Below are 25260 nucleotides of genomic sequence, written 5' to 3'. Positions count from 1 at the left end.
GACAAATGTCACAACCACAACTGGCCAAATCCTCTTTCCTCATCTGTAATGAAGCTTTCAACTGGAGATTATTCTGCTTTGGCTGATTCCACAGTCCAGAAATAATGCAGTTTGACACCGCTATTTAACTGCCATGGCTCAATGCTGTGGAATCCTGGGATTTGTAATTTGTAGTTGTGGCACCGGAGCTCTCTGACAGAGAAGGCTAAGCATCTCACAAAACTAAAAATCCCAGGACTCCATAGCATTGCACTGTGGCAGTTAAAGCAGTGTCAAACTGCTTTAATTCTGCAGTGTAGATGCAGAAGTATAACCTAGTTTGGTTTTGTGAGCTATGTATCTTTCTCTATCAGAGAGCTCTGGTGCCACAACAAACTACAAATCCCAGGACTCCATAGGTTGGAGCCATGGTCAGTTAAAGCAATGTTGAACTGCATTATTTCTGCAGTGCAGATAGCCTAAAATGGACGGTTTAAAAAATCCTGAGTGCCATTCTTTTCTCTCATTTTATCTAGAATAATCTGGGGTTGGTCTAGATTATCTTGGGGTCCTCCCAGCTCTATTATTCTATAATACTCGCTGGCTGGCAAAGCCAATGTCAAATGGCTGCGGCTGCTCTGTTTGTAACCGACCGAGAGAACAGCGTGTTCCTTCTGAGCTTTCGACACTTGTGTCTTGGCCTTCTGTTTCTCTTTTAAAACCAGATCTCTCTCTTGGTCAGTCCCTAGCATTCCACGGAAGTTAAGTAAATTGAAAACACACATCGCTGCCGCAGCACCGCTGCAAAAAAAGAAAAGAAAGCAGCACTCCCAAGTCTTGCGTGTGTAAATGGGAAAGTACAGACGCCCGTCTGTCCGTCCATCCAATATGTAGCTGGACCTATCAAGGAGTAGATGGACTCAGGTTAAATCTCGGACTGGCAGGGAAACCAACCCAGATAGAACTTAGGAGCTGCGTTCAATTTTTCAGAAGATTCCCAAGAGTCGTCTTAAATCTGGTGTAAACCTTGGAGTGCTTTGGCTTTGGGCTTGAGATCTTTTCTGCCATGGTGAGTTGGAGACTTTTGATACCTCCTTGGTTCTGTGTGCATGGGAAAGTCTTATCTCCCTTTTCTTTGAATGGCACCTACGTTGGTGGTTTGCACGCTTTCTCATTATTTATATGGGCACCACAATTCAAAAAGCTCTGGACACCACAATGTTGAAAAGCGGGAGCATGTCCAGAGAAGGGCGACCAAAAGGGTCTGTAAACCATGCCCTATGAAAAGTGACTTAGGACTTTATCACACGGGGAAATTGGACGTATAAACGGGAATATCCCATGAAAATCATGCAGTAGCGATAAAGGTTTTTTGCACGACGTCTCAAGGAAAAGCAATTTAAGTGCCATTATCCCAGGAATAACCAGACAATAAACAGCAACAAATCATTCATGGGGAAAATCCCATGTGTGCTTTGTTGCTGTTTGTTACCTGGTTATTCTTGGGATAATGGCTCTTTTACCGCTCTGGGTGTAAAAATGTTAATTACATTTTAATTGTGCTTGTGCGATTTTCATGGGATAATCACCATTTAAACTGTGACAGCTCATGCTATTGTGTCTCCATTTATGGTCACATATCTCTCATTTCCCCCCGTGTGATAAAGTCCTTAGGGAGCTGGGGATGTTTAGCCTGGAGAAGAGAAGGTGAAGAGGTGAAATGAAAGCCCTATTTAAAAATGTGAAGGGATGTCATATTGATGAGGGAGCAAGCTTGTTTTCTGCTGCTCCAGAAAACAGGACCCGGAGCAATGGATTCAAGTGCAGGAAAAGAGATTCCACCTCAACATTAGGAAGAACCTCTTGATAATAAGAGCTGTTGGATAGTAGAAGATGCTGTCTTGAAGAATGGTGGTGTCTCCTTCTTTGGAGGTATTTAAAGGGAGGCTGGATGGCCATCTGTCAGGATGCTTTGATTGAGAGTTCCTGCATGGCAGAAGGGGGTTGGACTGGATGACCCTAGAGGTCTCTTCTAACTCTATGGTTCTGTGATTCTATATGGGACCTTAAGTTATCTGAGTGCATACCTGAGAATGTTTCAGCAGGTTGTCAGTGCTGCTTCAGTGTTTCCTGGTAGAGAGTTCAAGGAAGCGTTGTTGCTTCACAATAGAAAGTCTGGGGGAAACGTCAAGGTACAGCTGCAAAGTGACCAGATGTTCTCCTTTTCCAGGACAGGTGCTACATTGCAACTTTCTTTCCAGGAGGAATTGCAAAATGTCCTGACTAAGAAACATGGATTTATATTTATATGAGTGTTTTTAGCTTTTATTTTGTGATGATATCCTTCATTTTTCTTGAAGGTCCTGCATTTTGCAGAGCCTTGTTCTCCTTTGCAGTTATGCCATCGGCTTGAGTCTTTTGCATCTGGAACTCCAAAATATTCCCAAATCCCAAATTGTCCACATTGGTGGCTGAGACGGTCACACTTTTGCTTTCTGGTGGTTCAGGGTGCGCAAACTTTTCTTTCATAAAAAAAAGTATTAAAAATATTCTGTACCAAATGACCGACAGGCGAGGTGCGTAAGGCGTATATGAAGCATAAATGAAGTTCATGTTGAGGCTTGTGTCCCAGCTCCATGATATCTGACTGTCGTTGTTGTTGTTGTTGTTGTTGTTGTTGTTGTGTGCTTTCAAGTCATTTCTGACTTATGGCAACCCTAAGGGGAACCAGAGACCCAGCATGGAGCAGTGGTTTGAACAGTGGACTATAACTCAGGGGCCCAGGGTTTGGATTCTGGCTCAGCCGTGTAAACTCACTGGGTAACTTTGGGCAAGTCACACTCTCTCAGACTCAGAAGAAGGCAATGGCAAAACCCCTCTGAACAAATCTTGCCAAGAAACCCCCATGATAGGTTTCCCTTAGTGTTGCTATAAGTTGGAAATGACTTGAAGGCACACAACAAGAAAACAGAAGCAACCATGTGGTTTTCTTGACAAGTTCATTCAGATTGGATTTCTCATTGCCATCCTCTAAGGCTGAGAGCTTGTGACTTGACCAAGGTTACCCAGTGGGTTTACATGGCGAAGCAGGGATCCGAATCCTGGTCTCCAGAGTCTTATAGTCCAGTGCTCAAACCAGTACACCACCCTGCCTCCATTATATAGCTCATTATAGATATTCACCTATTCCAAAATCTGAAAAAATCTAAAATAACTTCTGGTCCCAAGCATTTTGAACAAGGGAGATTCAACCTGAACTTTTTAAAAACCTGTTTAGTAATTCAATAGTAATCCATCCATTAACCCATTGTAATTAACTTCCATATTAATGGGATCCCTGCCATTTGGGCGTTTGTTTGTTCTTTTAAGTTATTAGTTATGTTGAAAATCACATTGTAAGCGTGGAGACAGGGTCAGTCAAGATGATCTCTGAAGGTTATGATATTATTTTCCTTTATTGCTTTATATCTTTATAATTTTTTTTGGCAGTCCTTTTGTTCCAAATTCAAAATTAGAATTGAAGACAGAATGGAAAGGTGTGGATCAGTGATTGCCAAAACTTTGGTCCTCCAGGTGTTTTGGACTTCAACTCCCAGAAGCCCTAGCCAGTTTGGCCAACAGTCAGGATTCTGAGAGCTGAAGTCTGAAACATCTGGAGGGCCAAAGTTTGGGGATCACTGATGTAGATCGATTGCAAAAATCAAAAAAGAAGGCTTGGAAGGAGTAAAGAGTACATGTGAAGCACAGTACTTTTATATAATCACTCCAGTTTATCACTCCCATATATATACACACACACACACACACACACACACACACACACACACACACACAGAGTATATTAAGTGATTAGCTGCATCCTTCTGGGATTCAGAACAAAACTGTTAGTAGTGCAGCACGCTTGCCTTTAAATCAGATATCTGCGTATGTGTTTGTGCACATTTTGGACCTGGCTCTAAGTGGACAGATCTTGGGAGTGCATTAAAAACATGAAACCTACCCATCTCCTGCAAAAGAGGATAAGAAAATAAAAAGAATGACAACAGGAAATGTTTGGGGAATGTTTGGGGAAACATGAGACCATGGTTCATAATAACTTGGCTATAATGCGGGAGTGAAGCCAGCCATTTGATGCCCATTTTCAGCTTTAAAACTCCCCCCATTTCAGAGCCAGGCATTAAACATGCGATGCTTTGTCCTGTTTCTTGGCATTGGCGGCTGTCCTGTCTTTGCTGGAGATTTCTTGGCTTCTTCTGAAAGGGGTTTATTGTCTGGTGTGTGCAGCCTTCCTCATCCTCATGATTCCAGATGTGTTGGTTACAATTCCCATCTCTGCCACAACCGCTGGCAGCCGAATCAATAAAAGAGAACTTTTTGCTAGCATGCCTATGAGCCTTTGCCTGCATCTGCACTGCAGAAATAAAGCATTTTGGCACTGCTTTAACTGCCGAGGCTCAATGGTATGGAATCCTGGGATCTGGAGTTTGTTGTGAGCCCAGAGCTCTCTGACAAAGAAGGCATAAATATCCCACAAAACTACGAATCCCAGAATCCCATGAGCTTCGAGCCATGGTTGTCCAAGCATTTTTTTAAAAATGAAATAGTTTTTATTTCTTTTCAAAACCACTTAAAAACAAAAGTCAACATTAAATAGCGACACTAATAGTAGAATGACAATGACTTCTCTGTATCTCTTCTAGTCTTCTGTGTAATATCTATTTTTTAAAAAGCTCTCTCAGTCAACCATGTTCAGCTGACCCCAAACTTCTGTATATTTCAAATATGTTCTTAATCAGTCTTGATTTAACATTTGCTTTAACCAAGTCTATCCATAGTATATAGCTATTAGAAAATACATACTTAAAACAAATTTATATTTACACATCAATTACCATATTTAGGGACTCCAAGTTTAATCAAAAGCAATTGCCGTAAATTTCCCTTTTTCCTTATTAAAAAAAGGTGATTAATGGTTCCCAGTCCTTCTTAAATGATTCTAATGATTGTTCAAACATTTTTAAAGTGCATCATTTCTGCAGTGCAGATGCAGCCTTTGCAGATTAGCTTAGCATATAAAGTCATGTATGGAGTATATAGAAATGTAGTAGAAGCATTTCTACTGTTTGAATCCATGGGTGGAGAATCTGGATATGGAGGGCCAACTGCAAATTCTTTCATTGAATTAATGATGGTGATTCTGAAGAGGATGACGGTGGCTGTGGCAATGGTAGCTATGAAGCCCCCCTTTTTCAATATATCTCTTTATTCAGTGTATAACATGCTTGCCTCCCAACTCCGAAGTAGCGCACAGCAAACAAAGTACAGTCAGCCCTCTTTTTCGATCAATTTTATTTCCAAGGATTCAACCATCCACAGCTTGAAAATAGCTTTTTGAAAAATCCAATGAGAAAACCCTGATCTTGCCATTTTATACATTGTACTTAATGGGACTTGAGCATCTATGGATTTTGGTATCCACAGGGGATCCTGGAACCAAACCCTATCAGATACCAAGGACCCATTGTACTAATAAAACCACTATCATTTGAGCCTCGTCTTGAGACACATCTCCAGTTTCCTCTTCAGATTTCATTGGGTGCTCCTCAGTTTTTGCTTCCTTTTTATAATAATTCTGGCCTGGCTCCCTCCATCTCAAGAAAGCTTCATGGCTTCCTCTCCCATTGGCAATGCAGCAACCCCTCTGGCAACTATCTCCAAGGTGCCCAGGGTCATCTCTTGACCAGCTGGGATGCGGTTGCGTCAGTCCAGCATCCTCTTTGCCACGGATGTAGCTTGGGACGGATTCAGCACTTCCTTTTGGTGTTCTGCCTGCAAACCCAGTGCTAAATGCCCAGGTTTTCCTGATGGCATCCAACTTCCATGGTGCTACCAGGCCAGCAAAGGAGACAGGAAGGTCTTCTTCTGAAGTGATTGCTGCCCGGATGGCATTTGGAGAAGATCTGTGTTGGCAGGCAGCTGCATCCTAAGAAGCCAGTCCTAGTGCCACAATACAAAAGCGTCCTCCGTTGGAAACTTCCAAGGCAGCTAGTGGCAGCCAAATCAAGCTTTCCTCTAATTAACTGATGAAACCGGACAGAAGTGAAGGATGGGATGCAACAGAAATGCCAAATGATCTTGGCAATTCTCATGCCTTTTTATTCTGAAGCATCACTCTTTATTTCTCCATTCTCGATTGATTTGCACATCTCCAAGCTTTTTTGGACTACACAGCACTATTTATGGGCCAACATGGGATGCATCTACGTGGTAGAAATAATGCATCTTGACACTTTAAGTGCTGTAGCCCCATCCTATGGATACCTGGGATTTGTAGTTTCTACAGCCTTCTCTGCCAAGCAATGCTGGTGCTTCACAAAACTACTAATCCCCTGATTCTGCTGGATGGAGCCATGGCTGTTAAAGTGGTGTCAAACTGCATAATTTCTACAGTGTAGATAACTCTGTCTTTCCATATATGAAAGAAAGGAACATAGAAAGCTAATACAAAGCTCTAGCCATTCCACTAAATTGGCTATCATCATCATCATCATCATCATCATCATCATCATCATCATCATCAACTGGTATTCTGCTTAAACTGAGTTATACAGACATCCTACTGAGAGATCTTGCTTGCAATTCCATTTATGAGAGCCAGCATGGTGCATCGGTTTGACCATTGTACTATGACTCTAGAGATAAGGGTTCGATTCCTGGCTTGGCCATGAAAACCCACTGGGTGACTTTGGGCAAGTCACACTCTCTCAGCCTCAGAGGATGGCAGTGGCAAACCTCCTCTGAAGAAACTTGCCAAGAAAACTCCATGATAGGTTCGGCTTAAGGTTGTCATAAGTCTGAGACAACTTGAAGGCACACAACAATTCAATGTATGCATTATGTTAGCATCTCTACCACTTCTGGAATTCTTTTTTTGCTTCCAGTTGCTATTTTTCTTTTAGTTTCATTTCAGTTCCTTAATTTTTCAGTTTCTTTCTACCACAATATATTTATAATAGATATAAAATATAAAATGAGAGCCAGCGTGGCATAGTGCTTTGAGCATTGGACCAGGACACTAGGAGACCAGAGTTCGATTCTCCGCTGGGACAGCTTGAGTGAGCCACACACTCTCAGCCCAAGAAAAAACCCCTGATAGGGTCACCGTAAAATGGAAATAAATAGAAGGCCCATAACAACAAATATATAAAATGCTATAATATTTATAATTCATGTATAATAGTTCTGTTGTTGTGTGCCTCCCTGTCATTTCCGACTTATGGTAACCTTAAGGCAAACCTATCATGGGGTTTTCTTGGCAAGATTTATTCAGAAGAGGTTTGCTATTGCCTTCCCCGGAGGCTGAGAGCATGTGACTTGCCCATGGTCATCCAATGGGTTTCCAAGACCGAGCGGGGATTCGAATCCTGGCCTCCAGAGCTGCAGTCCAACACTCAAACCGCTGCGTCATGCTGGCTCTCATAATATTTCTACTTTGCCCTATATAAACAGATCTCAGAATGGCCTGCAAGTGAAATTAAAGCAAACAGGTCAAAATAAAAATAATCTAAATAAATGAAAAACACGTCAAACATAATTAATGAGTTAAAATAGATTTAAAAGATTAAAACTGTTTTTTGTTAAGTGCATTAGTATTTGAGAGGAATCAGTGAGCTCTAAGGGATCTGATGAACATCCAGGTTTTTACTTGGCTTCTAACTGTAATCGGTGTTGGTGCCAATTGGAGGGCAACCATAGCACATTCCATAACTGGAGTGCCAGCGTGGTGTAGTGGTTTGAGTGTTGGGCTACTACTCTAGAAGCAGGGTTCAATTCCCCATTCAGACATGGAAACCCACTGGGTGACCTTGGGTAAGTCACACACTCTCAGCCCCAAGTGAATAGGTTTAAATGACTTGAAGGCATTTGGTTCTACGATTCATCCAAATTACTTGAAGGAATAGTGGGCATGCTTATCAAATTTGCATATGACACCAAATTAAGAGAAGTGGGGTGTGTGTGTGTGTTCTCACTTGTGATTTAAAACGAATTTAAATACAGCGGTTCATTTCAAAGCGATTCAAAATACAGCGAGTGTTATCCCGCTTTTCAATTCGCTTTATTTGTATCATTCCCATTTACTTAACGTTTTTTTTTAATTCGCTATAATTGACCCTGTTTCGTCCCCATTCAAGGATGAATCGGTGTATATTTAAACCGGTTTTGTTACTTTTTCGTTCACATTCACTTGTTTCGGCTGTCAATCAAAGCGACGTCATCATGACATCACATTAATTCGGAGTAACATACACCAGTGTAGCCTGTACCTGCCTTCCCACTACCCGGCCGTTTTTAATTCGTTATAAATTTCGCGGTTGTTTTTTTTAAAGAGCCAATGAAGAGGCGCTTATTCGTCCTCTTCTGTGTCTCCCCATATTAACTGCCATAACTCAGTGCTAGGGAATCCTGGGAATGGTAGTTTATTATGGCACCAGCACTCTCTAGCAGAGGAGGATAAATGTCTCACAAACACAACAAACACAACCATCCCATAGTTCCTCTGGAAAGAGCCTCGGTAGCCCCAAATTCGCTTTGGCCGCCCCATGGGGAGAGAATCTTTGGGGAAGATTGCTCCCAGGGCTGTCTGGAGAGCCATGAAGTGGGGATATGTCCTGCAAAACCCATCCCATAGTTCCTCTGGAAAGAGCCTCGGTAGCCCCAAATTCACTTTGGCTGCCCCATGGGGAGAGAAAGCCCATCTGCTGCTCAGGCAGAGGTGAAAAAGAAAAAAAGGATAGTTAAAAATGGTGTTCAATGGCTCTCCTCCCACATCGGTCTATGAAAGAGGAGCAGAGGGGAGGTTGCAATCCACCGGAGGAAAGGCTATTATGCGAATGGAAGAAAATGGTGCTGGTGATGCAGAAAGAGACCAAAGAGGGTGACACCCCCAGGCCAGCCCATCGCGCTCTGCTCCTCCCATCCAGTTGACCCAATTCAAAGGCCGAAACGTTTCTATTTAAATACTCCAAATCCTATCCCGAATCAAGGAAAAATTGTAGGCTCGACCCTTCTATTTTTTTAACCCGGATTATACGCCATTAACACGGATTAAATAAAAATCCGCTTTACGATTCGGATTTTAGTGGGAACGATTGCGGGTTACTCTGGAACTGTTCTAGAGTTAATTCGGTTTCTAATAGGAACGCTATACCTTGGATTCGATTTGTAACACGGAGTATAAGCCAGTGAGAACACCCCCTGGGTAATACCCCAGAGAACAAGATCAAAATTCAAAATAATCTGAATAGACTAGAAAGCTGGGCCAAAACTAACAAAATGAATTTCAACGGGAAGAAATGTAAGGTACTGAACTTAGGGTGGAAAAAATGAAATGTATAGATATAGGATGGGGCCATGTCCCAACACAACCTATGGACCTCACTAGTGGGACACAGAGGAAGGACCTCAGACTTCAGTCCTTAGGTGTGAGAGGTGCCAAGGCTCCAAGTCCTCTAGGGCTTTAAACATCACCAGCAGCCCCTGCAATGAGATGATAAGCAAATTGGCAGCCAGTGCATTTCTTTTAAGGGTGGCAGTACATGTGCTGCCTGCGTGGTATTGCACCACCAGCAGCTGCAAACTGAGAGATGGAGGGATGCCTGCCAGCCAGCCTCGGAGCAGGCAGTAAGGAGCTGACAAAATACGTGAGGTCTTCATTGTTCTTCCTTCCAGGGGAGAATAACTTGGCCAGCCTGGGGCTGAGCTGCATCAGCTCTCTTTCTCTCCGCAGATTTCGCTGAGTGCCAGTGTTTTTCCAGAGCCGGTTACCTGATCTGACAAGCCCTGGGCCAGGGAATTATCCGGCATCCAGCAATTATCAATGTCTAATAACATGTTCACATTGCAGGAATATTTGGTACTTGTGTCAAGCAGAGGCTGCTTCCATACTGCAAATTTAATGCACTCTGACACCACTTTAACTGTTATGGCTCCATGTTATGGAACCCTAGGATTTGTAGTTTGTTGTAGCACCAGAGTTCTTTGTCAGGGAAGGCTAAATATCTTGCAAAACTACAGATCGCAGCATTCCATTGCATTGAGCCATTGTAGTTAAAGCGATGTCAAACTGCAGTGCAAATCCAGGCTAAGTAACTTTTGGGAGAAGAGGAAAGTGGAAACAGGAAGGGAGCAAAAAGGCTTGAATGCATAGAGGTGAACCAAAAGGGCAGCCATGCTCTCTTCTTAAAGTCTTCCCTCTCATGAATTACTCTATACAAATATTAATGCTCTTTCCTCCCAACACACACTCTGTAATCCTTCTACCCCACTATCAACTCTCATTCAGCTTGCCGTAATACCTGGGACTTGGGAAGGTATATTTCTCAGCTTACTTTCAAATTGTGAGCTAGAAAGAGCTACTGTTAGGTGGATTTGGAACCCAACTCCTAGAAGAAAGAAAGAATTGGAACAAATTGGACTAAATGGAATGGTGCACATGCAAGTGCAATTGCTTTGCATCGCAAGAGAAACGAAAGAGCACTGCTGAGTCTCTAAAAATAATGAGACCTTCGTAGGGTTGCTTTTTGGACTTCAGCTGCCAGACTCCCTCATCTTATCTACATGATGCTCCAAGGGCTTCTGACAAAGTCCCCTGTGGTTTTCTTGCAGACAGGCTGCTAAAATGTGGATTAAACAGTGACACTGTTAGCTGGCTATGTAAGGGGTTGACAGCCCAAATCCAAAGAGTACTCAGCAATGATTTCTCTTCATTCTGGAGTGAAGTGACTCAGAGATCTGTCCTGCACCCAGTGTTGTTCACCATCTTTGTTATGATGATGACTTTATAGCAATAGCAATAGCAAGTACATTTCTACACCACTTATCAGTGCATTTAAGCACTCCCTAAGTGGTTTACAGCTGTAAGCTAACTGCCCCCAACAATCTGGGTACTCATTTTAGTGACCTCCTCTCATTCCAGTGAGATCACAGGCCTCTTTGTAGGCAGAGAACAATGGATTCCTCAAGAAGTCTCCATGTTTTTGCATCAGGAACATTTGGGTAGGTGTTGAGGCCAATCCAGTCCAAACTGGAGAAGAAGAAAATTGTTTTACCTTGGTTGAAGGTCCCAGTCTGCTGGTTCACTCTTCAGGGTTCCCCTGTTGCAGCTACAATGTGGTATCTCACAATCCCAAAAACATACAGGTCTAGGTGTGTTGGCCATTTAGTAAATTCAAACCAAAACCCACCAAACATTGATACCTTTATTGGCCAACCAAAATGCACAGTATAGTTTGGTGGATTTTGGTTTGTATTTACTAAATGGCCAATGCAGCTACCCCTGCCAAATGCTGCGAGAACCAGCTTATGGACCTGGAGAAGAGGAGGTTGAGAGGGGACATGATATAGTGATCTGTAATTATCTGAAAGGAGGACATGTAGAAGATGGAGCAAGCTTGTTTTGTGCTGCTCCAGAGAACAAAAATATGAATCAGTGGATTCAAATGGCAAGAAAGGAAGGACCTCTTGATTGTAAGAGCTGCCAGGAGAATGGAATAGACTATTTGGGAATGTGGTGGAGTCTCCTTCTTTGGATGTTTTTAAACAGAGCTTGGATGGCCTTCTCTTAAGAGTGCTTTAATTGTGTTTTCCTCCATGGCAGAGAGTTGACTAGATGGTCCTTCTGGTCCCTTCCAACTCTGTAATTCTGTGATTCTATCACTTTTCCCCACTTAAGGCTAATCTCCAGATTTTAGAGTCTGCCTTAAGTCTCCTTCTGACTGTTGGCAACCACCTGCCTGGCTTCCAGCAACAGGAAAGAGTTCGGCCTTTGTGTCCTAGATTTTTATTTGGAACGCTAAATGTTGTCGGTGGTGACGAAACCTCAGAGACAGAGACCAGAGGTCTGAGAAAGAGGAGCTCTGCGGAGATTAAAGCACTACCTCCCTTATTATGAACCTGCCACAAATATGTCTGGCTGGCATGAAACAAGAATGAAAACGGTCCTGTTCCTTCCAGAGAGACCAAGAGGAAGCCAAGGGAAGGCGACTTCAAAGGGCAGCTTCAGCTGTGATGGATTAGTGCTTCCTGACATTCGGACAGCTACCAGCCTCCCATCGGTCACCGTTTGGCCTTTCTTTCTAGCGGAAAGAGGACGGTCACAGCTCTCTCTTCCCTCCTGCTACCAGAAATTTTGGAGGCTTCTGTTTTGAGGAGCAGTGAATCTTCCTTGAGCTTTATTATTTCAGACTTGAAAGGAGACATCCAAGATGTTGATGATGTTATGTGCCATCAAATTGGCTTTGACTTATGGCAAACCTATGACTTCCAAGAGGCCTGGTCATCCCCTGTTCGGCTCAGGTCTTGAAAACTCAGGGCAGTCAGGACTTCCTTGCTTGGTTCATAGACTCATAGAGTTGAAAGAGACCGCAAGGGCCATCCAGTTCAACCCCCTTCTGCCATGCAGGAAGACCCAATATAAGCCATCCTGTGACAGATGGCCATCCAGCCTCTGTTGAAAGACCTCCAAAGAAGGAAACTCCAACATTTCCCAAGGGAGTGGCTTCCATTTCAGTGAGGTCACAGGCCTCTTTGTAGGCAGAGGACAACGGATTCCTCAAGAAGTCTCCATGTTTTTGCATCAGGAACATTTTGGTATGTGTAGAAGTAAAGCATGCTATTACTGTCAGGATGTTCTTCCTAATGTTTAGATGGAATCTCTTTTCCTGTAGCTTGCATCCATTGCTCCAGGCCCTATTCTCTGGAGCAGCAGAAAATAAGCTTGCTCCATCTTCAGTATGACATCCCTTCAAATATATTTAAACATGGCTGTCATTACACCCCTTAATTTCTTTGCTCCAGTCTAAACATCCCCAGCTCCCTCAGTCGTTCCTCATAGGGCTTCATGGTTTTCAGATCCTTCACCATTTTAGTCGCCCTCCTTTGGACACATGGCTCCAGTTTCTCAATGTCCTTTTTGAATTGTGGTGCCCAGAACTGGACACAATATTCCAGGTGGGGCCTGACCAGAGCAGAATACAGTGGCACTTTTACTTCTCTTGATCTAGACACTATACTTTTATTGATGCAGCCTAGAATCGCATTGGCCTTTTTAGCTGCCACATCACACTGTTGACTCATGTTCAACTTGTGGTCTACTTGAACTCCCAGATCCCTTTCACATGTAGGAGTTTATCCCATGAATGTCCCAGAAAAATTGTGTAGTTACATGAAACAATGATGTCATACAAAACCCACCATTAAAGTGGTCACAAAAAACATACCACACATTAACGCACATCTTTTAACTTTCGGGATTTCAGCAACAATGCATTTTCGATATCACTTTATTTGTGCAATTGCGTGTGACAATCATTTCCGCAATTACTTGCCATTTTTATTTCATTTGCGGAATTCTTTAAATGTGCTTTAATCTCTCTTTAATGCCAAAATTAGCCCCAGCGCAGCCCCACATCTCCAATGAATGGATTTTCTTCCTATCTTCTTTCTTAACTGTGAAACTCTCACATCCATCCATGGCAATAGGGAATACGGTGGCTTCCATGATTCTAACTTTTGTGCTCAGTTGAATATCCTTGCATTTGAGGGTCTTTTCTAGTTCCTTCATGGCTTCCATCCCCATTCTTAATCTTCCTCTGATTTCCTGGCTGCAGTCCCCATTGCTATCAGTGCTTCATCCTCGGTATGAGGACTCTTTTACTGCTTCTATTTCTTTATTGTCTAGGTTGAATTCTCTGTTGTCATCATTTTGGTTTTCTTTATGTTCAGCAATAACCTGCCTTTCCACTTTCCTCCTTGATCTTTCTTAGTAGTTGATCCAGGTCTGGGAGCTTTTCTGCTAGTAGTATGGTGCCATCTCTGTATCTGAGATTGTTGATGTTCCTTCCTCATATTTTCACTCCTCCTTTTTCTGTGTCCAAGCCTATTTAAATAAATAGCGTTGTTTTAATGTGATAGTATGTTTAATGAGGTTTTAAGAAGAAAACTTTCCAAAAGTCATAATCCTTCAGGGTGTTTTTTTAAAAGCTGTACAATGGGACCTTGGTATCCGTTGGGGTTTGATTCCAGGACCCACTGTGGATACCAAAATCCACGGGTGCTAAAGTCTGATTATATACAACGATGTGGTAAAATTGTGTCCCTTATATAAAAATGGCAAAATCAAGGTTTGCTTTTTGGATTTTTAAGGAATATTTTCAAGCTTTTGGTGGTTGAATCTATGTATGCAAAAATCTGTGGCTATGGAGAGCCAACCGTATTACACAAATGACTTATAAATTATTACAACAAGTACAGATTAAAAACATACAAAAGCACCAGTAAAAGATTTCTGTGCATGCGTGATTTAATCAACAAATGTCCTGCAGAGTCAAAACCATTTAAAATTCATTAAAAGGCAATATTAAAAAACTTGTCTTTTTTTTTAATGCTCCATGCTTTGGAAAATGCGCATAATTTCCTTTTCTGTCCTACCTACCTATTTTAGAAGAGAGAAAAAAGCTTTTATAGCTATGTAACATTTAAGGCTGTACAACTCTGAAACTGTACAACATTTAAGGCTGTGCAGCATTCCATTTCATGCTTTTTGAAAGCGCTGTAGCTTTTGAAGCTGTGCTTCATTCCATTTGTTATTCTTCTCTCAGTCTTTTAGGAGGAAAAAAGCTTTTAAAATTGTGCAGCGTTTAAAGTTATGCAACATTCAATTTTTTGTGGTGTGTTCCCTCCCCCCTTCTCCATCTTTTTGGAAAGCTGTGTAACTTTCAATGGGAAAGTAGAGCATTTTTTCCAGAAAACTCAGGCTCCATTGCTTTCTTTGGAAAGTAGTGTAGTTTCCCGTCTTTGCAGGAATAAAAGCTCTGAGTACAGGGACAAAAAGTGTGTTGCTTTTTCCCAGCATCACTCAGGGATGAGAAAATCTAGAATTGCCATCCCTAACACAGATACAAACACTTTTTCACTGACCCAGCAAGCGCTGGTGGGAAGCGAGAGAGCTCTGTTATCCAAAAGTTGGGGGCTGGGGACTGTGGGTTCCCCCCCAACTATGTCAGCTGCTCTTTTAAATGCTGGGGGAAATTTGCTTAGTTCAGAGAATCTTGCAAGAAGCTGGGTAACTTGAGGATCGTTTCCACCTGTTCATACAGGACTAACTGAGGAGGACTCCAAGTTTGGGTCAATGATATTTTTATATAGAAATATGCCAGAGCGCAACCAAATACATGGTAGTAATTCAAACAGATGCATCATCCAGAGCTAACTGAAACAGAGATATGAAAACTGGATATCGGATTTTGAGGGGTGTAGAAAGGTTATGTGTTGGCTTAGTGGTTAAGACGCCAGTTCTGAAGATTGGAAGATCAGAAGGTTGGCAGTTCAAGGCCCAAGTGCCGCATGGTGAGGTGGGCTCCTGTCACTAGTCCTAGCTCCTGCCAATTTAGCAGTTCAAAAACATGCAAAAGTCTGATATGCTTACTTGTATGCTTGCATGACAGGTGGTTGGACTGGATGGCGCTTGTGGTCTCTTCCAACTCTATGATTCTATGATTCTTTTCATGGATCAATAATATTGACCCCCATATCAAATTTACATCACAATACAGTAAGTCTAGCTTATCATTTTTAGATGTAGTGACATACTGTGTGCCTACATCATGAGCGGGCACACAATACACGGCTTTCAGCTTACACTGAAAGCTGCATGCCAGAAGATGTAATGGAGTGTGCGCCTGTGGCATGCGTGCCACGCACATGGACGAGCCCCATTGTTTTCAATGGGGCGTGAGCATACACACTATTTCACTTATGCAGGGGGGGTGTCCGGAATGGATCCCCCACGTAAGGGAAGGGCGCACTGTATGTCCTGGATCATATCATCAGAGTATGCAGTTTCCATAAATCCACAGATAAAACCTCTTTGTTACTTTTTTTTTTCCAGTTGCCATTCTTGCCTGTTAAAAAAGAATCTTCCATTTTCTCAGTTTCTTTGGTTAAAGAGAAATTGTTCCTCACATGCAGATTATATACAAGAGGCAGCACCTTTTTCCTCCATTATCCTTAATAGGGGTGATCCTAGTCATGGGATCACATCCTCTTTTCAGAGAGCTAGTTGTGGGAAAAACCACCTAGAGTTTCTTTAACTAATGAATCCAGGTCAGAGTCAGAAAAAGCCTGCATCACTTAGTCTATTACCTTTAACCATGCTGTGTATAGGATCAAGAAAATCAAGAAAATCTATGATTCTATGATTTATAAGTATTGGAATATTGTCCAAACGATAACAGGATGCAATTCACCACCTCAAATTGGATATTGCCATTCAGCTCATTTAAAAAATAAACTTGTACCTACAGATTTTGAAAAATGCATTCCTTCATGTATCCACCACAAGCCGTTATCAAGCAGTAGCCATAGCTGTAGCCACACCAGTCCCTCTGGATGCGCCACCCTCTGGAGTGACATCCAGTGCATCCTGCACTACTTACATCCCATAGTGATGCCACTGTCTTGGAGTAACCAAAACAGTAATTGGCTATAGGAGAATCCCCAGCGAGATAGGGACGTTGGCTGGGAAAACAGCAGGGGGTTGGTAGGAAGCTGGCTTACTGCTTCGGTGCAATGAAACTGCCTTTGTCTTTGGTGCAAGAGGATATGCAGAGAGCCCAGGGAGAAAGGAGTGATCAGCACACCCATTTAGCTTTGTCTCAGTGTCATCTGGGTTCTTCTGCTGGTCTTCAGGCCTCTGTGGCCTTCTTGTGAGAAATACACCTGGTACTCATTGTAACCTCATAAGAACATGCCTGGCCCCAGATATAAAAATATGAAACTATGGAGATCCCAAATATAATGTGGGGTATGTCAGGTATGTGAACACTTTGGAGAGCTATGTTAAATGTCAGAAAGAAATCTGGGATGGAGATCACCAACTGCCCCACATTCTGTGTCTCTGGATTCCATCACTTCCTTTTGCTGACCTTGTGCATATGCCAATAGTGAGTGTCAAACTGCCCAGGCAGCCTTTTCACTGGACTTGCTGACTGTTTAATCTGTCATCATCGGCTGTGATTGAATAGCTAACACAGAGACCATGCTGCTCAGGTTTTCAAATTATACAGATGTCGACTAGAACAGAGCCATCTTTCTGGGTGCACTGTGTCTTTGAAAATAGGAGTCCTCCTAGATGAGACTTGGGGTGCATCTACACTGTAGAAACAATGCAGTTCGATACCACTTTAACTACCATGGCTCCATCCTACAGAATCCTGGGATCTGTAGTCTTGTGAGGCACCTCTTTGGCAGAGAAGGCTAAAGACCTTGGAAAACTTCAGATACCAAGATTCTGCAGAATGGAGCTACAGCACTTAAAGGGGTATCAAACTGCAAACTTCTACCATGAAAATGCATCCTTGGTTATCCTCTCTACCTCTGTGATGTCCAGCCAGATGCCTCTGGAAACGTATAGTGGGATCCCATCCAGGATTCCAGTAGATATGGAGCCATGGCAGTTAAAAAGGTACCCCGCTACTACAGATGTGGAGTACAGGAATTCTCTAAGTTGTTTGCACTCTGCATCAGGAGTGTCACTAGTGGGGGGTGCAAGCCACACCAGGTGACACATCAGAAGGGTCTTTGTGAGAAGGGACTGCCTTCTGGGTCTAGAAGCTCTGCTGGCCGAGCGGTAAAAACAGTTTCTTCCCTTTCCTGCCCAGGCAACAGTTCCACAAGAGATGGAAAATGGTGTTGAAGAGAAATGGGGGGTATTAAAAAGTAATCCCCAATGGATGTCAAATACACAAGGTATATCACTGATGGGCATTCACATGTCCCTGCTTCACATTGCTCAGTAGCATGGTCCAGCCTGGGATAATCCTCAGCAGACCTTAATAATAATAATAATATGTTTTATTTTTATACTGCTTTGGAATAGTTACTTTTTTGGAACGTAACTCTCAGAGGCCTCCAGCCAGCATGGCCATAGAAACTAAAATTTTAAAGAAACTTTTCCAAGCAGCATGGTCCAGCCTGGAAGTCCTGGAAGTCTACTGTCCTTCAATCTTCACCAGAGTTTGTAATAGTTGCCTTTTGGGAATGTAACTCTCAGCCAATGTGGTCATACAGAGTTGTAGGTTTCTTTTAAAAAGTAACTTTTCCAAGTTCTAGCCCTTGGTTGGCTAAAGGAGCACCTTTATCTGCTTCTTATGTACTTCTTTAAACCCACAGTCTACCAAAGGACTATAGCAACTATGAGTTAAAAACTTCCAAACTAGTGTGAACAGAGCTACTCACAGTGACAGACCATGGCAGGATCATGCACCAGCCATGGCTCTGATGGTCAAACTAGACCATACACTGATACTGTAATCTTTTAGAAGAAGCACTCCCTCAGGTGGTGAAAGGCATCTGTATGTCATTGCATGTGATTGCCCTTACCTCTGTATCTTGGATTTAGCATGTTTTATCAATAGAAGATAAACGTATATAGTGCCGCTCCACATTTGCTGGGGTTAGGGGTGCATGACCTCTGTGAAAGTGGAAAAGACGCAAATAAAAAAAACCTGAGAGAACACCTCTCTAGGAATCTTGAGGTCCTCCAGTGCAACTCTGTGCTCAACTTCCACCAGAGGTTGACCATAAAAACATGCTTGCGGATCTAAAAATGCCTAGATACGTATTCTTTCTAGGAATCTCTAGATCTTACGGAATGACTCTGTAGTCAACTTCTGGCAAAAGTTGACCATAGGGTCATTCTGGAGGATGTAGAGATTCCTAGAGGGAGCATCCGAATCAAATCCGCAAATGATGAAATGCACAAAAGTCAAAGCCACAAATGCGGAGCGCAGCTGTACTTTGTTTGCAAGCCTGTTTGCTGATGCATATATTTCTCAGAAAACCCTGCTGTCTAAGAGAAAGGAAATGCAGATCCTTCTTATTATCTCATTTGACCCTGGAATTTTAACTTATGCTTACTTTCTTCTAGCATGCAATACGGCAGACCTGGTTGTGGCCTCTGTTCCTTGGCCTGTGTGTTTTCGTACACATTTGTTTGGCTCAGAGGCAGGGAAAGCAGACAGAGGCAGAAGAGGAGAGCGCTGTCGGATTAAGGATGGAGCAAGGAAGACAAATTGTGGATGAACACGAAGCTCAATTGCTGAACCGAAGCTCTTGCATGTTCACGTTTCACATCCCTTTGCCTGAGAGCCTCTGCACACCAGTGACCCAGGCGTCCCTGCCGGCTTCTCAGGAGGATCTGGACCACCTCAAGATATTGGTGGCAGACACTGGAGAAGTCCTCAAGACTCTTCATGAAGCTGCAGTCCTAGAAGTGGGCAAGTCCAGGTACCAGGACCTTATTTCTGAAGCCCTTCCTGACGTGAGAGAGGCCAACGTGGCGTTTCACGAGGCCCTGGGGAAATTCTTGCAGGATCTGGAGGATCATACTGAAGTCAGTCATCAATCTCACATGGAGGATGAGAAAAAGAAGTAGGTCCTACTTTACAAGGTTGTTGTTTGTAGGATGTATGGATGAAGCATGTAGTTATGTTTTGTAAACCCTTAGAATCATATACTCATGGAGTTGTAGAAGATGTAGTGGATGTGGCCCCCTGCCATCGAGCAGATGTGTTTAGAGTCCTTGTCAATGTCATGGACAAACATCAACAGCTTTCCAGAGGCATAGAAAGGGTTAATATGTGTTTATATTTTAATCATAAATGTGGGTATTTTTAAAAAAATTATACAGTTGGCTCTCCACATTTTCAGTCTTGGCTTTTGTGGATTTGATTAATATCTTCTCTCTAAGTCCTCCAGCACAACTCTGCCAGAAGCTGAACCATAGAGTTATGTTGGAGGACCTAGAAATTCTAAGAGAAAACACTTCTCTAGACATTTGTAGGTCCTCCAGCATGATCCTAAGGTCAACCTCTAGTGGATCTTGACCACAGAGATTCCTAGAGAGGTGTTCTCGCAGGTTAAAAAAAAGTGGTTCTTTATTTGTGGTTTTTCCACTTTCATGGGGTCCTGCACCTCTAAACCCATCTAATGTGGAGGGCCCACTGTATATTCATTTGCAAAATGATTTTGAGAAAATTCAAGGCAGACAAAGGGAAACTTGTTATCACAAAGCATCCTTAACTTGTGAAACTCGCTGTCATTAATATAAATGTATAGGGGGATTATGCTGGTCTATATACATTTATAGGGTGAATGAGGCTGTCAGTCCTATGACTCATGGTGGCTTTATTTCACCTCAAAAGTGTGGAAAGCTTACTTCTTGGATTACAGTTCCAAAATTCCCCCAACCAGCATTCTTAGCAAAAGCTAAGGGATTCTGGGAATTTTAGGCCCGGTACAGACTGGCGCTATGTAGGGCTCAGGAGAGCAGGCCGTCCGCATGCTCCCAAGATCTACCTTGCTGTCGAGGCGCCATCTTGGCACATGCTCATTCAGACAGTGCGTACGACAATGACGTGCCTCATGCACTGTGTCCAAACAGTGTGGCGCACAAGGGATGTCACCGTGCCACTCCAGGGTATTAATGTCACCTTGGCAGTGGCGGAGAAAGGAGCCACGTTTCGTGGTTCCTTTTTCTAGGTGCATCATTGCCGTGCTGTTTGGTTGGTGCAGCCCTGGTCCGTGGGAGAAAGGGGCGGCCTCTGTCCACCCCTTTTCCCCAGTCTGTACAGGCCCTTAGTTCACCAAAAATAATTTTTGCAAGTTTGGATTGTCTCTAAGGGCCATGCAGATAGATCCTTCAGAGTTTGCTCTAAATCCCAGAGTGGATGCACCACCCCAGTGGAAGCCACCATGGTTTGCCACTTGGAGTTCAAGAGAGGAGACGAGGAAAAGAAGAAAGCAAAGCAGCTCTCCTTTCCTTCTCCCTCTTTCTCACACGCAAGAGTCACGAGAACTCCAGCCAAATTCCTGTGTGGAGGTGAAACTGAACCTGAGCAAGGCACTTTCACCAGGAAAACCCCCTGAGGATCAGCTAAAAAATTGAGGGCGAGACTTGCTCCTTCTGGGCAGGATAGCGCAGGCTCAGTGTACCCGAGTTCTTCTTGCAACACATAGGACGATGCTTTTTGCTTGCGAGAGCAGCTCAGGAGAGGAAAACTGACTTCCTGTGAAGCTGGAGTCAGAAAGCCCAAATCAGAATGATAAAACCAGGAGGACAAACTTGTACTACAGGGGTAGGGAGAGACAGAATATTATGTAATTATTCGTTCCCAGGTTGAAAAATGGGGGTTCTGACAGTTGGGAAACCTCATCAGAATGCAAAATAGACTATTGAAAAACATTTGCAATTTTGTCCTCGTATACAATGTCCTGGAGTATTGTAGAGGAATGATTGTAGAGGAATGGAGCCCTTAGCTTCATGGAATCCTAAATACAAGAAATGAAAGGAACAGAAGGTGACAGAAGGAAGATTATAGACCAAGCACCCCAGATGTTGTTGAATTGCAGTTCCCATAATGCCTCACCATTGGCTATGTTGGCTAGGGCTAATGGAAGTTGTAGGCACACTCCATAGCTCTGCTGGAAATGTTTATTGGGAATTGAAGATGTTTTTTTGGGGGGATGGGGATATTTGTTGTTGGGGATATGTATTATGTTTTTTATTGTATTAATGTTGTTAACTGCTATGATCTAATGTTGGAATAGCGGTATACAAATAAATATTATTATTATTATTATTATTATTATTATTATGCACAGAAAAATATGGTTTTGCACAAACCACCTTTCCAGAGCACAGCAGAGCAGCTGGAGCAGAGGCTCCCCAGTCCCAGCCAAAGGCAGAGGCTCAGGTGTCTACCACAGCCTTATCTACACAGGAAACAACATACTATTTGCTATGCACTAGAAAGCCTATTTTATACGCAAAACCACCACAGAATCATAGAATCATAGAGCTGGAAGAGATGACAAGGGTCATCCAGTCCAACCCCTTGTCATACAAGTATACAAGTAAGCTTATCAGACATCATTTCCAGCCCAATCCGGGGAACGGGCTGAGATCAGAATGGAACAGGATGGAATGGGGGAGAACGGGTGTTATTGCATGGATTTTGCTGCCGATGCTGCCAGGAGTCCTCAAGCTGTTCCCAAGCTGTTCACCAGCCCTGCTAAGGCCACCAATTTTGAAGAACAAAGAACTCGTGTTCTTCAAAATTGGTGGCCAAAGCACGGCTGGGGAACAACTTGTGGACTCCCAGTGGCATTGGCAGAAAAATTCATGTGATAACACCCGTTCCATCCCGATCTGAGCCCGTGCCCAGATTGGGCTGAAAATGACGTCTGATAAACTTATACGTGTGAATTTTCTACAGAACAAATCCAAAACAGCAGAGATTCTTGTCAGTCCTGCATTCATAGAATTATAGAATCATAGAATTGGAAGAGACCACAAGGGCCATCCAGCCCAACCCCATTCTGCCATGCAGGAACTCTCAATCAAAGCATCATTGACAGATGGCCATCCAGCCTCTGTTTAAAGACCTCCAAGGAAGGAGACTTCACCAAAACCTCCGAGAAAATGTGCTCCACTGTCGAACAGCCCTTACTGTCAAGAAGTTCCTCCTAATGTTGAGGTGGAATCTCATTTCCTGTAGCTTACATCCACTGATGCTGCTTACTTACTACTACTTTGTTTTATTTATATACCGCTATTCCAAAGATCATAGCGGTGAACAGCAAGTAAGCTAATTAGCAAGTAAGCTAATTTGCCCCCCAACAGTCTGGGTACTCATTTTAGCAACCTCAGAAGGATGCAAGCCTGATTCGAGCTTGGGCCCTTACTCCATGGAGCAGCAGAAAACAAGTTAGCTCCCGCCTCAATATGACATCCCTTCAAGTATTTAAACAGGACTATCATATCACCTCTTAACCTTCTCTCCTCCAGGCTAAACATCCCCAGCTCCCCAAGTCTTTCCTCATAGGGCTTCATGGTTTCCAGACCCTTCACCATTTTAGTTGCCGACACACTCCAGTTTCTCAGTGTCCTTTTTGAATTGTGGTGCCCAGAACTGGACACAGGATTATTCCAGGTGAGGCCTGGGAATAGACTGGCACTATTACTTCCCTTGATCTATACTTATATTGATGCAGCCTATATTTGCATTGGCCTTTTTAGCTGCTGCGTCGCACTGTTGATTCATGTTCAACTTGTGGTCTACTTGGACTCCTAGATCCCTTTCACACGTAGTTTCATTCAGCCAGGTGTTCCTCATCCTATATGTATGCCTTTCATTTTTTTCTGCCTAAGTGCAGTACCTTAGATTTCTCCATGTCGAAGTTCCGTTGGCAAAAATGTTCCTGCCAAGTGGTGCAATGTGAAGATTCTTCATATCAGAGTTTCTTAACACATCTTTCAAATATATTTGAATATCCTTTTCCTCCCTGGTATTTGTCTTTTTGCTTCAAAAGCCAATGCCCATACTTAGGAGTCTGTAGATAAGTGTCTCCTATTTCATTTTGTTATCTTTCTCTCTCTGGTTTTGTTTAGGCTAAAAGAACACTTGAGGATGATGGACCACATGCTTCGGGTCACCAACCACCTTGCCCAAGAGTTGGACCAAATGTCCCAAAACGTCCTGGAGACCCTGACCAAACCCTTGGAGAAGACCACAGTGCTGTCGTCTGGCAGCCCTCTGAGGCCATTTTAGCCAGGAGCACATTTCAGCTGTGAAGAAATGTAAAAGATCTTAGTTTATAGCCTGGCTGCAGTGACATTGTCCATTTCCATGCATGTATTTTTCGGATGTCCAAGGCACATGGTGTACCATCCTCGAATTCCCAAGAAACCCCCCATGGGTTGCAATACTAAACATTGTAGCATGCTGCGCTGCAATATGGAAAACATTGGCGAAGAGGAGAAATGTAATGACTTGGTAGCTGTAATCCTGTGTTTAGTTTCCATTAAATCCCATTATATCAATTGCAGAGTGGTGAAACAACATATGGGTAAATCTCATTGCTTCAATGGCTTTAACAATAATATTTAAGTCAGTTTTGTCTTCAATTAATTTTTTTGTGCACTTTTTCCAATTGGGAACACACAAAGCTGCTCAGAAATTTAACTTGTTTGGACTACAGCTCCCAACATCCTCCAAGCTGAAAGGATTCTGGTAGGTCTCATTCCAAAAGTAAACTTTTCTCTAATAGTGTCCTTTGCAAAGATCTACAGGAAGTCATCCAGAAATAGACTGGGGATGAAAAATTAATGATATGTTACTATATATACACGACTATATGTTGACTTCATGTATAAGTCGGGGGTAGGTTTGGGGGCCAGAATTATGGATTTTGATATGACCCATGGCTAAGTTGAGGGTAAAACTTAGGGGCATGGATCACAAAGGATCTAAAGGACAAAGCAAAGGAAAACACTGCCAAAAAACTTAGAAACTTCCAGCTGGCACAGTTGTTTGTGTTGAGACTAACACAAACTCCTGAGGGAGTAGAGAGTAGATGTGGGCCAGTGCTTCCAGGACAGATGACGCTCTTGCCTTTCACCAGGAGATAGTTCCTTTTTTATCATAAGAATTAAAGTACAGCACTGATATTGACCCATGGATAAGACAACTCTGTTTTTGGGGTCAGTTTTTAGACTAAAATTTCTAGACCTATACTATACAGTAATTAATTTTTTAAAAATAATTTACAAATTAAAGAAAAATGATCAGCAACATGTTTCTCAAGTGTTGAGACATCTTACTAAGAAAACTGGGCTGCTGAGAGTTTTTTGTAGTCGAAGGCTTATTCTGTGAAATATTCACAAAGCATTGTTTTATGTACAGAAAATAAGCATTTCCTGCCAAAGAAAGATAATTTTCTGCATGGAAGATAATATTCCCATGAAGAAAATGCTGTTTCCTCTACAGAAAACAGTGTAGTTGGGGATTTAAGCAATATCACATTCAGAACTGATTGTTTTGTACAGAAAACCATGTTTCTGCCCAGGAGACAGCTTTTCCATGTGGATAATAATAAGTGCTGAGTGTTGGACTATGACTCTAGAGATCAGGGTTCGATTCCTGGCTTGGCCATGAAAACCCACTGGGTCACTCTGGGCAAGTCACAATCTCTCAGCCTCAGAGGATGGCAGTGGCAGACCCACTCTAAAGAAACTTGTCAAGAAAACCCTGTGATACGTTCGCGTTAATGTTGCCATACGTTGGAAACGACTTGATGGCACACAACACACAAACACATAACTATTCTTATGAGTTAAACTGCTGGCTTGTTCAGTTACATTTGCAATCTTACAGTAGCTTC

General features: G+C 42.8%; 1 protein-coding gene across 1 annotated transcript; it reads left to right on the top strand.

The window, feature by feature from the left end:
* The first annotated feature begins 797 nt into the window (after positions 1–797).
* Positions 798–23884, top strand: LOC149310330 (uncharacterized). Its single transcript, XM_089528267.1, has 3 exons — positions 798–1048; positions 18965–19467; positions 23489–23884. Exons 1-3 carry the CDS (start codon positions 1046–1048, stop codon positions 23646–23648), a joined length of 666 nt encoding a protein of 221 aa, XP_089384393.1. The 5' UTR covers positions 798–1045; the 3' UTR covers positions 23649–23884.
* The last annotated feature ends 1376 nt before the right edge of the window (positions 23885–25260 follow it).

Source organism: Sceloporus occidentalis, unplaced genomic scaffold, assembly GCF_023333645.1.
Source record: "Sceloporus occidentalis isolate IW3139 unplaced genomic scaffold, rSceOcc1.0.p SCAF_6, whole genome shotgun sequence".
NCBI lineage: Eukaryota > Metazoa > Chordata > Lepidosauria > Squamata > Phrynosomatidae > Sceloporus > Sceloporus occidentalis.
Note: the sequence above shows the minus strand (reverse complement) of the source record. Positions and strands in the feature narration are given on the sequence as shown.